The sequence below is a fragment of the Eptatretus burgeri genome, chromosome 6, assembly GCF_056783735.1.
Source record: "Eptatretus burgeri isolate ZD-2024b chromosome 6, Ebu_testis_v1, whole genome shotgun sequence".
NCBI classification, from domain to species: Eukaryota; Metazoa; Chordata; class Myxini; order Myxiniformes; family Myxinidae; genus Eptatretus; species Eptatretus burgeri.
In genome coordinates this window covers 2,375,540-2,388,039 of record NC_140966.1, presented here as the reverse complement: position 1 = coordinate 2,388,039, position 12,500 = coordinate 2,375,540, and the positions used below count along the sequence as shown (strand labels likewise).

The 12,500-nt window shown below is 46.8% G+C and overlaps 1 protein-coding gene across 8 annotated transcripts in view; it reads right to left on the bottom strand.

Moving 5' to 3' along the window:
- The window catches only part of PTPRD (protein tyrosine phosphatase receptor type D), a 382,026-nt gene that overhangs the window by 122,734 nt on the left and 246,792 nt on the right, over window positions 1-12,500 (bottom strand). For all 8 annotated transcript variants that reach the window (XM_085883705.1, XM_085883708.1, XM_085883709.1 and 5 more), the window contains exon 6: window positions 10,474-10,584. In XM_085883705.1, coding sequence (XP_085739831.1) covers window positions 10,474-10,584 — 111 coding nt within the window. The remainder of the gene's footprint in view (window positions 1-10,473; window positions 10,585-12,500) is intronic.

Here is a 12,500-nt window from a genome sequence, read left to right as displayed (position 1 = left end):
AGCTGAGTGCATCCAACATGGCCCAGCTATGCGCCATGCTGGCGGCAATGAACGAAAAAATGTATGCGGAAACGACAGCGAAGATGATTGCGAACATGAACAAGCAAATGGACGAAGTAAAAACGAGGATGGATGCGAATACACAAAAAATGGATGAAAAGATGGATACAAATACAAATGAAGTGAAAACGACGATGGATGCGAATACACAGCAAATAAACGGAATGAAAAACGAAATGAAAAAAGAAATGAAAAAGCTCCGGGGGGAGACGCAGAACATGGGCCGATGCCTGCAGGCGGGCATGAAGGCCGTGACCAGGGAGCTGGGAATGGCGACTCCACGTGTGGGAGCAAACGAGCTGGAAGGGGGTGCAACGGCTGACAGGCCCGCGGTGGAGGCGGGTAAAAAAATAATTCGGGGGGCGTGTTGGGCGAGGGTCGTGACAGAGGAATCGACGGTGACCAAAAGGGAAAAATTAAATGGGGAGACCAAAACGTGTGAGACGAGACACGAGGTGACGACAACAGAAACTTATAAATGTATAGAGACACGGGAGACAGAAAAAATAGAGGAGAGACAACACGATGAAGACGGGGTAAGTGACGCACACACACAGGTAGTGGAGGATAGTGAGGTTGAGCTGGTGGACTGGGTGGAGACCCAGTGCGAGCACCTGGATGGCCTCCTCCAGGAACGAGGGGAGGGAGTATGCCCCCTTGAGGCGAGTCACGACCAGGTGAGTTCGGTCGTGCTTTGCGAGGTTGAGGGGAGGAGTGCAGTGGACGGGTGCACGGAGAGCTTGGGGGGTGGAGAGGCCCCGGAGACCCTTGTGGGGACACGAATCCCCAGTGTGGTTGTCCCTGTGTGTGTGGTGCAAGGTGTGAGTGCGTCCCCGTGTGTGGAAGCGACCCCATGTGTGAGTGGCGTGGTGGCGATGGTGCCGGAGTACGTGCTTCCCAGCACGCCGTGTGTGAATGAGGCACCGTGTGTGAGTGAGGCCGTGTGTGTGGATGGAACGGCCAGTGTGGATGAAACACCGCGGGTGAGTGCCCCCGCGTGTGTGAGTGAGGCACGGTGTGTGAGTGAGGCACCGCGGGTGAGTGCCCCCGCGGGTGTGAGTGGAGTGGTTTGTATGAATGGAGCACCACGTGTGAGTGGTATGGGTTATGCAAGGGAGACCGTGTGTGTGAGAGAGCGGTATGTGAGGGAGATGTCGGTTGGCATGCGGGACCACGCAGCCGCGTCTCCCGGTGTGAATGTGATGGAGTGGACTGTGTGCGTCGTAACACGCAGGTATGCGTGTGTGGAATGGAGACGGAGACGGCGACAGAGGAGAGAAAGCCGAGTAGCGGCTGTAGTTGTTTCGGGGACCGTGCCGGGTTCGCCCAGCAGTGAGCACGAGGTTCGTGCTGTGCAACGCACGAGACCGCCACGTGCTCGCTTGCGAGAGTGAAGTCCCGGTCCGGAAACGCACGCGGTGGATTTGCCGATCCCACGGACGGACAAAGTTTAGGCAGGATTTCGGATTTGGACCAGACGGGTTCTCCACGCGATCGTGTGTGTTAAGCTCCAACGGGCAAAGCACATGTGTTCGCGTGGGGAACCCCTCGAGACGTGGGGCTTGTGTTTTTTTTATTTTTTATGCGCACGGTGACGTCATGGCTGCACGTGTGGTTGGAATCCGGCAGGAGGGGTATCTCTGCCGGATGGTACCGTCCAAGGAGGGACGAGGAACACGTGCAGCTGCATGACGTCACGGGCAGGTGCAAAGTGCGCGAGCTCTGAGTTGCCGCGCAGGTGCTGCGCATGGAAAAAAAAAATAAAAAGCAAGCCTCACTTTCGGGCGCACAGGATACCTGGGCAAGGGGTGAAAGACCCCCTTACCTGGGCACAGGATGGAAACTAGTTAGGGGGAAGGGTTAGCTTAGTTAGACCGACTCCATGGGGCAGGGGTAAGTCCTCATGGAGTCCGTGGAATGGATTAGTTAGAGGGATTGTAGCCAGATTTAGGTTGGGAAATAAAATGATTTTTTGGATTTAGAAGACAGTGACAGACTTGTGGATGTGTAGAGGGGACGTAGTTTAGCTACGTAGTGTTAAATGGAACGTGCTGTAGTTTAAGGGACGACGTGGGAGCACGAGTTAGTTAGGGGATGTAGTTAGGAGGATGGCAGAGTTCAGTGGTGTGTGTGTTGAAGAGTTGGTGAGTTGTGAGGTGAGTACATGGTGAGTGAGTGAGGCCAGCGGGTCTGTGTGAGTGGAGCGAATGGGGAATGCATGGTACGATGAGTGATTGGGGGGAGGAGTGACTCCCGCCCAAGGGACCCCGGGGTCAGAGTAAAGTGAGTTAGCTGGGTTAGTCAAATTGAAAAATGGAGGTCGTTTTGCTGTCGGTGGGAAAGTAGGCTCGAGACCCATTTGGAGGGGTGCAGGAGCCCTGTTGACGGGCTTGGGAGCGTGGCTGCGAAAGGTGAGTATCGCTGAGTGGGTACCCCGGGCACTAGGCTAGTCGGCCGCGGTAGGCCATGGGCCCATGGGGGGCCGGGATAGAGTAGTGGGCACGGGTGCGCCTGCTTGGTGCGGGGGCCCGGGGCGCCATTAGCCGCGTGGGCAGTGTTGTGGGCACGGGTGACCCTCGGAAAGGGGCCCGGGAGGCCGGCCTGCCACGTGTGCGTTTCAGGGGAGGTGCCATGGGGGGCACTCCCCGGTGTTAGGGAGCTGGTAGGCTCGGAGGCAGTGTAGTGCCCGGGGGTGCCATAGCGGGAGATTCGGCAGAGGGTCGTGCCTGCCAAAGGGAGCCACGTGTCCCAGCCAGGAGACCGTGTGAGGGCACGGAGAGAAAATTGGGGGGCGAGGCCCGAAATTGTGAGGACACCAACACAGGCGACGGGAATCTGGGTTTATAGAACCAATAGTTTAAGCGAGAGGAGCTTGTTGAAAGCCCCGGGGTAGTTTAACAGTTAAATGGTTAGGGTAGATTAGGAGATGTACCCCTCCGCACCATCCATCCCCTCGCTGTCGTTGTGGGCCGCCGGACCCACTTTGGTTAGATCGCCGAACTCTGGGGAGGCCATTCTGAGGCTTCGTTGGGCCTTGGCACAGGACGCTAGCTCTCCCTTATTCCCCTCCGGGAAGGGAACGTAGGGGTTGGGAGTAGGCTAGGTGACAGGATAGGTTAGCCGAACAAGGACGATAAAGGGGGTTAGGGGACGATTTATAGTGGGGAAGTAAAAATAAAAATAATAAAAAAAATAAGTTGGGGCTAAATTGGTTTTTCACAAATTAAGGGAGTGGGTATGTACAGTGACAGGCAAAGGCGATAGTTTGGGAGGGAGACAGGTAGGTAGGTCCAAGCCCGCCTTCCGAGTGGCCAGCACCACCGCACTCCCTCCACCAACCTCCACTGAACGGCAAAAGCTGGCCAGCTTCATCTGCTGGCTGCGTTGCTGCAAGGCGGAGGCCGGCCAACTTCGTCTGCAGCTGCTGTGCTGCAAGGCCTGTGCCGGCTGGATCGTCTGCAGCTGCTGTGCTGCAAGGCCTGTGCCGGCCAGTTCATCTGCTGGCTGTTTTTCTTCAAGGCCTGTGCCGGCCAGTTCATCTGCCGGCTGTGTTTGCCTGCAACGGCCTGGTTCTGCGGGCTGAGTTTGCCTGCAGCGGCCTTCTTCTGCGGGCTGTGTTTGCCTGCTGCCTTTGCCATGCCATGCCCACTGCCCCTGTTCACCAGCCCCCGTTCAAATTTTGCTTTGCTCCCCCCCCCCCTGTTCATTCCCATGTGCGCCAGGATCAAGGCAACAGTTTGCAAGCTGCGAGAACTGCCCTGTTGGCAGCTACAACACGGGCCTGCAGTGGCGGCCCGTGCACCGTGTTTGTGTTCATGCATCCATTCGTTGTGTTCATTGCGTGTGCCACTTGAGCTGGCACGGAGACTGCGTTTGTGCAGCCCATGCACCGTTGTGGTTCACTGCGTTCAGTTCAAAAGGGAAGGCCTTGGACTGCGTGTGAGCAGCCAGCCACGTTCCCTGTCACCTGCATTGTTTTGAGCCAGAGACTGCATGTGGGCAGCCTGGCTCCCTGCTAACTGCTTTTCTTTTGCAGAGTTCAGTGATCCTGGGCCATGGTTTAGTGTAAAATTTGTAAGTTAAGGTTAAGATGTACTGTAAATATGAGTGCGCCCCCGGCATGTTTGTCTTAGCGCCGGCAATTTTATTTAAGTCGTCCGTGTGAGTGAGTTTGTTTGGATAGTTACGCAGCCCTTAGGTTATTTATTTTGGGGACACGAATACCATGAATGTCGCACTCAGGGATCCGTAGGTAAAATGTACTACACATTGTACTACACATTGTACTAGGTAAAATGTACTACACAAAAGGGGAAAACTACACATGATGGCACACGAAAATTTGACGACTCGGGACGAGTCTGTAAAAAGGGGAGGGGGTAGTGTTGTGGTTACCAAATTCGCAAACCACCATTCAGGTCCCTTAGGTGAGATATCTCGGTAAGTACATGTGTAGTTAGGCCCAAACCCGTTGTCTAGTGGGAATACATGTCATTTATGCGTGCTGCGACTCTTCAGGATAGCCGTTTTTCTTTTGCTATCTTTATTTTGGACCAACCGCCATGATTACCACCACAACCACAACATCAACCACCAACCACAACGCCGCTTCACCACAACCGCCACGACCTTCCCGTCACACCTCGCAACCGTCGCATCGCCACCGTTCTTGCCCCGCTGTGGGTACCGGTGTTGGACTCGTGCAGGGCGCGCGCCGAACAGCGTGTACAAAATCACGGATTTTGTGCTTCAAAAACGGATCAAAAACGACACACGCCCACTTCTTGCCGTCCAATCGGTGAGCGAGGGGCGGGTGGCCCGCCCCAGGGCGATCGATATATGCAAATTTATGGATCAAAAAGCCTTCACGCCCACTTTTTCTCGGGCCAATGGGGAGCGAGGTGAAAGGTCAAAGGGAGGGGGTCAAAGGCGAAGCTACGGGGGGGGATAAAAGGACCGTGTTCGTCAGTCAAAAAGGAGTCGGAGACCCAGAGGCGGAGAGTCGGAGAGTCCAGAGGCGGAGAGTAGGAGAGTCCAGAGGCGGAGAGTAGGAGAGTCGGAGAGGCGGAGAGTAGGAGAGTCCAGAGTCGGAGAGGCGGAGAGTAGGAGAGTCCAGAGGCGGAGAGGCGGAGAGTAGGAGAGTCGGAAACAGAGAGTCAAGACTTCGCGGGCGGTGGAGCTGCTCGTCGTGTGCGTTGGAGTCGGAACGGAGGGGACGGAGCTGTGGAAAGGCGGCGACACCAGACGAGGGGGTGCTCGCGTCGTGCAGGAAGCTGCACCCGAGGGAGGCCGACAGCGCGACCTGGCCGAGGTGGAGACGCTCGTCGCGGGATAATAAAGATCCTCCATACCCCGAGCATCAGCAACCCCCTCCTGTTTCCCCCCGCGCTGAGATAGTGTGACCAAGGGGGCCCCTTTCCCACCCCCTACCAGACACTGTCCGCGAGGCCCGCGGAGTTGAGGCGCCATCGCCGCTCCTCGTCTCATCACCAGACGGGTAGGCCGACCCGGTCTCGGCCTCAGGCCCGCCTCATCCTTGAGGGTATTCTTTTCCTTGGTTTTGGGTATGTGTTGTCGGCGCCGTCTGTGAAGTAGAATTGTATAAGTGTTGCCGTGTGCTCGGTAGTCGGTATTAGCTCTGCATTGTGTTTTCGCTTTTATATTTGCTTTTTGTGTAAATTGAATTGTGTCTTTTCTGTGTGCTTTTGGTGGAATTGAATGTGTGCTTCCGTGTGCCGCGAATAAATGTGCTTTATTATTGAACTGTTCTCCCGCTTCGCTTCGTCTTTTCCTCTATTGAATCCCCATCTTGCTTCACGTAAAGGGTTGGTAGTGGGCTGAATACGCCCGATAGGTGTCGAACCGTCGAGGTCGACGATAACACCGCTCGGTTATCCCGATAGTACGGAGCCGGGTCGCTAAGTGGCCCGTGTCCGAAGTCGACCTGCGGCGAGGTGCGATCGCCCGGTCTACCCTCCGCGTGGGTACTTAGGTAGGTCGAATTTGGCGAGCAACCCTATCCCACGCGGGGGCTGATTGGCTCGATCGCGGTGAGACCGAAGGTCCACCCGTGACTGGTTCCCGGCGTTAGTCCGAGAGGGTCACGACTGGATTGTCCGTCCGGTGGGCGGCGTGCCGCGATTCGAAAGTTACGTGACGTCAGCACGCCAAGGCGGGCGCGAATACCGCAACAATATATATATATATATATATATATATATATATATATATATCTATATATATATATATATATATATATATATATATATATATATATATATATATATATATATATATATATATATATATATATATATATATATATATATATATATATATATATATATATATATATATATATATATATATATATATTGTTATGGATTCGCGCTCCTTGTGCGAGCAATATATTATATTCGTGCGAGCCGAATATAAATATATATATATATATTTATATATATATATATATATATATATATATATTATATTTCCCCCTTCCCCCCCCCCCCCTCCTAAATGTATGTATATATATATATATATGTATATATATATATATATATATATATATATATATATATATATATATATATATATATATATATATATATATATATATATATATATATATGAGTGTGTGTATGTTTATATGTGTTTTTTATATACATACATATTTGTGTATCTTCTTCTTCTTCTTCTTTCGGCTGCTCCCATTCCGGGTCGCCACAGCAGATCATCCTTATGATCCGCATAGTGATTTGGCACATTTTTTACACCGGATGCCCTTCCTGACGCAACCCTGGTCACCTCTTGCGACACAGGGATCTGGTACACCTATTTTTAACCAGGGTATACACCGGCCCAGTACATTAGTACTCATTTCGCCTTTCTTGGAAGGATGACAGGCTGAGTCTACCCCCTGGTGTTTTAATTCGGTGGCTCAACGGGGCTTGAACTCAGGACCTTTTGGATCCCAAGCCGCTACCCTAACCACTAGGCCAACACCAGGCTATATATATATATCTATATATATATATATATATATATATATATATATATATATATATATATATATATATATATATATATATATATATATATATATATATATATATAACACATATAAATATCCACATTATATATATATATATATATATATATATATATATATATATATATATATATATATATATATATATATATATATATCCTCCCCCCCCCTTTCCTTAATGTATATGTATATATATATTTATATATATATATATATATATATATATATATATATATATATATATATATATATATATATATATATATTTGTGTGTGTATGTTTATATGTGTTATATATACATATATATATACATATACATGAGGTGTGTTCAAAAAGTATCCAACCTTAATTTTTCATGCGTAAACAAATGAAGCTCGGGAGGCGTGGTTTGGTGCACGTATGTAGGCGATCCTAATCCGTATGCGTGAATATTTTCCCGCCTGCAGAAGCTGTCAGTCGCCGACAGACCGCCGATGAGTGAGGAAGTGCAAGTGAGCGCCGTCGGATTTTCATTTTTGACAAAATGACGGAAAAACTTGAACAATGCTACTGCATCAAATTTTGTGTAAAGCTTGGCGATTCCCAAGTGGAAACGATCCGCAAGATTCAACAGGCTTTCGGGAACGAAGCAATGGGCACCACACAGATAAAAGAGTGGTACAACCGCTTCAAAGATGGTCGCACATCAGTGGAAAGTGAAGCACGTTCTCTTAGGCCCTCAACATCCCAAAATGAGATAGTCATTGACCCAGTGAGGACCCTGCTGATGCAGGATCGTCAAATCATGATCAGAGAACTTGCAGACGAGGCGGGCGTCAGCATTGGATCCGTTCATTCCATTGCAACTGAGGATTTGGGCTTAAGGAGAATCTCAGCGAAGTTCGTGCCAAAGCTGCTAACGATCGAGCAGAAGCAACTCCGTTTGGAGATCGCACAGGACATGCTGGAGACTGTGAACAGCGATCCGAACTTCTTCAATACAGTGATCACTGGCGATGAGACCACAGTGATCCGTGATTTTGTCAAAAACGAAAATCCGACGGCGCTCACTTTCACTTCCTCACTCATCTGCGGTCTGTCGGCGACTGACAGCTTCTGCAGGCGGCAAAATATTCACGCATACGGATTAGGATCGCCTACATACGTGCACCACACCACGCCTCCCTAGCTTCATTTGCTTACGCACGAAAAATTAAGCTTGGATACTTTTTGAACACACCTCGCATATATGTATATATATATATATATATATATATATATATATATATATATATATATATATATATATATATATATATATATATATATATATATATATATATATATATATTTTACACATAAATTTATATATAAAAATATATTAAGGTTTTTGCAGTTGGGATTATCCATTGTAATTAATCAGAGGCAGAGCTAGCCAAATGACAAACCCGACCAAACTCACGCCTATTTTTATGCAAATGGGAGGGAGCAGTTGGAGTTTCACTGTCTCATTGAAAAAATCTCAGTTCTTTTCACAATAATTCATGTAGCAATAATTTTTTGGCCTGGCTTGAAACATTGTTGCTGATAATATGGAATAACTATTGTTGTTATATTATCACAATCCAAATCTATTCAAATAATGTTTACAATTTACAAAATGACATCAATGACCGTACTTGTGAAATAACTCACAACCTGGGATTATGGAGAATAAAATTCTTACACAGGCCACAACTATTTAGCCTCGTACCTTCTTTACCAGAAAAGTAATATATTTCTTCTTATCAATTGCAATCATGTTTGACACCTTAAATTTGCAAAAACGCACGCACGCACGCACGCACGCACGCACGCACGCACGCACGCACGCACGCACGCACACACACACACACACACACACACACACACACACACACACTCACACTGAACAAATATAGTTTTGCTGTTATGGACTAAAGCTATAAAAAAAATATATATATATATATATATATATATATATATATATATATATATATATATATATATATATATAAAATACCTCTAAAAATTATACATTGCCTTCCAAATTCAACATTTAATAAAATAAAACATCATGTCCGATTGGATTTATATTCTCGCAGGAATAGTGAACACACAACTTTTCAGTTCTAAGTCAGTCTCCTGGCAAACTACAACAATTTTATTCTTTAAGTGAGCATACTGTTCAGATACATAATCAACCCTATTTAGTCTTGATTCCATTTTTTTTTTCATAAATTATTTGCTACTCTCCAGATAATTTTGCTCTCAAAAAAAAAATATTATCATCTCTGTTTTCACCCATTGGTACATTTCTCTTCCCAGACCCCTTGTCCCCTCCCCCCAGGGGTGAGAAGCCAGAGGCCCCAGGCAGGTGGAGGAAGTGGGGGAGAGGAGAATGGCAGCAGCTAACATAGACACAGGTCTGACATGATGTGGAGGTGGGAGTTGTGAGCTATCAAGAAAGTATGGGAGAGGAGGGGGAGGTGTAATCATAAAAGTTGTGAGTCAGAAAAGGGAATGCAAGTTAAAAAAAAAAATCTGGATAGAAGGAAGGTTACAAAGTAAATCCAGATAAGGGAGAGGAAGAGGGGAAAAATGAAAGAGTATAAAGAGGAAAATAATGAAGTAAAGACATGAAGAGAAAGGAAGGTTTGCAGGCAAGGTGTGAAGAAAGGCAGAAAATAGAACAAGGGTCAGATTGATTGGGAGGAGGGTGACGAAAATGGCAAGGAAATTGAGAAAGGGTGGGGGGGGGAAGTGAACCATGAGGGGAGTAAAAGGAGCAAGGCACATGGTAATGATAAGGGAAGAAAGAAGAGAAGAAAAAAAACAGAGAAGGTGAGAATGGTATGGATTATGACAAGTTATCAAATTGACATAGAATAAAGGAATTGGAAATAAAATAAGAGGGCTAATCAGAGGTTTTGGGGTTAAAGTATTGAAGATTGGAGCATGCCAGAAAAAAAAAACCCAACAACAAGAACGCTTGTACGTACACAAGTAGGGGCAGTTGAGAGAGTGACACAATAGTGGAATAATAACAATGACTTAGATAGCATCTATCAGTCTAATATCACAACAACATACCACATAGGACAAAGAGTAGAGGGGAGAGGGAGAGCTAGGTGACCGAGCCAAAATCCAAAACAGAAGGAAATACAAGTGCAGAAATATAAACCGGTTGAGCGATGAAGAAAGACAAACAGTCTTGCCCTTGAATCCGTGCATGCTGGTTCAGCTTGAAGTGCATTTTTGGAAGAAAAATCGCTAACAGCAGTAAGGCTAGAGTGAAACAGTTTTTCATTATGACCAAAAAAAAAAATTGAAAACGTATGTGTTCACCAAGAAAAATAAAGTCTTACCTCGCACATACAGATTTGCTGGTGATGAATAAACAGTGCCGGCAGAGTTGGAAGCAACACATTCATACTTTCCCTGGTCAGAATCATCGCTGTCTTCAATCTGAAGTGCTCCTGATAAGTGCAAGAGTGAGGCAAGGTTCAAAATGGCGCATGAATGAAATGCATAAAGGGTCGCAATGACTAGGAGTGTGTCTTCATAGAGAGGATAAAATAAGATGAGAGAGAGCGAGAGAGAGAGCGAGAGCGAGAGCGAGAGCGAGAGCGAGAGCGAGAGCGAGAGCGAGAGCGAGAGCGAGAGCGAGAGCGAGAGCGAGAGCGAGAGCGAGAGAGAGAGAGAGAGAGAGAGAGAGAGAGAGAGAGAGAGAGAGAGAGAGAGAGAGAGAGAGAAAGAGAGAGGGAGAGAGAGAGAGAGAGCGAGAGAGAAAGAGAGAGCGAGAGAGAAAGAGAGAGCGAGAGAGAGAGAGAGAGAGAGAGAGAGAGAGAGAGAGAGAGAGAGAGAGAGAGAGAGAGAGAGCGAGAGCGAGAGCGAGAGCGAGAGCGAGAGCGAGAGCGAGAGAGAGAGAGAGAGTCTGGCTCAATATTCTCAATGTTACCATACACTATTTAGATTGCATCCTGTTTCCGAGCTGGGTATTTTTGAGGTTTTACTGGGGCCAAAGTCAGCCATTGGCACAAAATAAATCCTCTTTGCTTTGACATTCCTATGAGGTTTGATCAACACAGCACTGCCATCGAAATGACTTATAAGGAAAGGAAACCAAGAGTAGAACGAAAGCAGGTGTGAATGAGGCAGGAACAGGGAATTACGAGAAGGTTAAAATATATACTCATAACCAGCACTATTGAAACGCAAACAAGAAAAATGCTGATTAACATTAAACATTTATTTTTCTCGAGATGATTACAACCTTCTCATTGAGCATTAACGCTGAAGGCACATCAGACATCGCTACATCTGTTAAAAGCATCCCGACATTAAACTACAAGCAGTTTCAGGCAGAAAGCAATCACAGTCATATTTTGGTCCCCTTTACCAGATCGCCCTTCAACTGCGACCGTGAGGCCCATCTCATTAGTCCCACAGCTTCCAGGGTGGTGCGATTAATTAAAGTGACAAAGTGTCTTGGGCACAGGCGATTAAAATGCGAACAATAGCAGCGAAGCTTTGGTGGATTCAAATGTACCATCAAGGAAGGAAAAGAAGAAACCATGAACATTAAGACGTACCCAGTATAAAAAAGACCATTCCCAAGCTCTGCACCAATTAAGGCTGTTCTTGAGTTTAGGGATTCGGTAAAAAAAAAAAGCAAAACTATTATCGACAGCCTTAGCATAATTACACAACAAAAAAACCCCCAAAAAACCAACAGATCACTCAGATTCACCATGAAAAGCCATGACCAGAAAATGTAGTTTGTTGCAGTTGTATGGATAGACCGTGATATTAGATCGTCGATATAATGGATGTGTAAGAACTCACAAAAACCCTTGCCATCCTACCTGAAGCCTTTCTCATCTGATGCCACCTGGGAAATGTAATGGCGAGGGTAAGGTGGCTCGCTAGTACAGCGATGGTACACTGAGTATTGTATGGTGCCCTCTGTCATGGGAAGATCACTTGAAAATTGCCTTGTCACGAGAGTAAAGTAGGCCACAGCCTCTATCAGAGGTGAACAGACATCCAGTTATCCTTATCTGTAATGATTTAATAGTTCCAGTTTTCGCATCTTGTCCCAGCCTTGATTTCAACGAAGTGAAGGCTCCATCTTTAAATCAATTTGTCACGTGACATTTAACTTTATTTACTCAACAATTTTTTTTTTTTTTAAAGCTTTCACAAAATCTTATTAGCCATGGTCAAAGGAAGCACAGAATGAGAATAACTGGACAAAAGCCACAGATAACGGCATCGCAGTAAAGGAGAATCGAGCATGACAGAAAGGTCAAGCAATGCAGCTACTTTGAACAAAATAGGAGGGGAAAAAACATGGCAGCCTCTCCGGTGTTTCCTCGAGTCAGCGTATGAC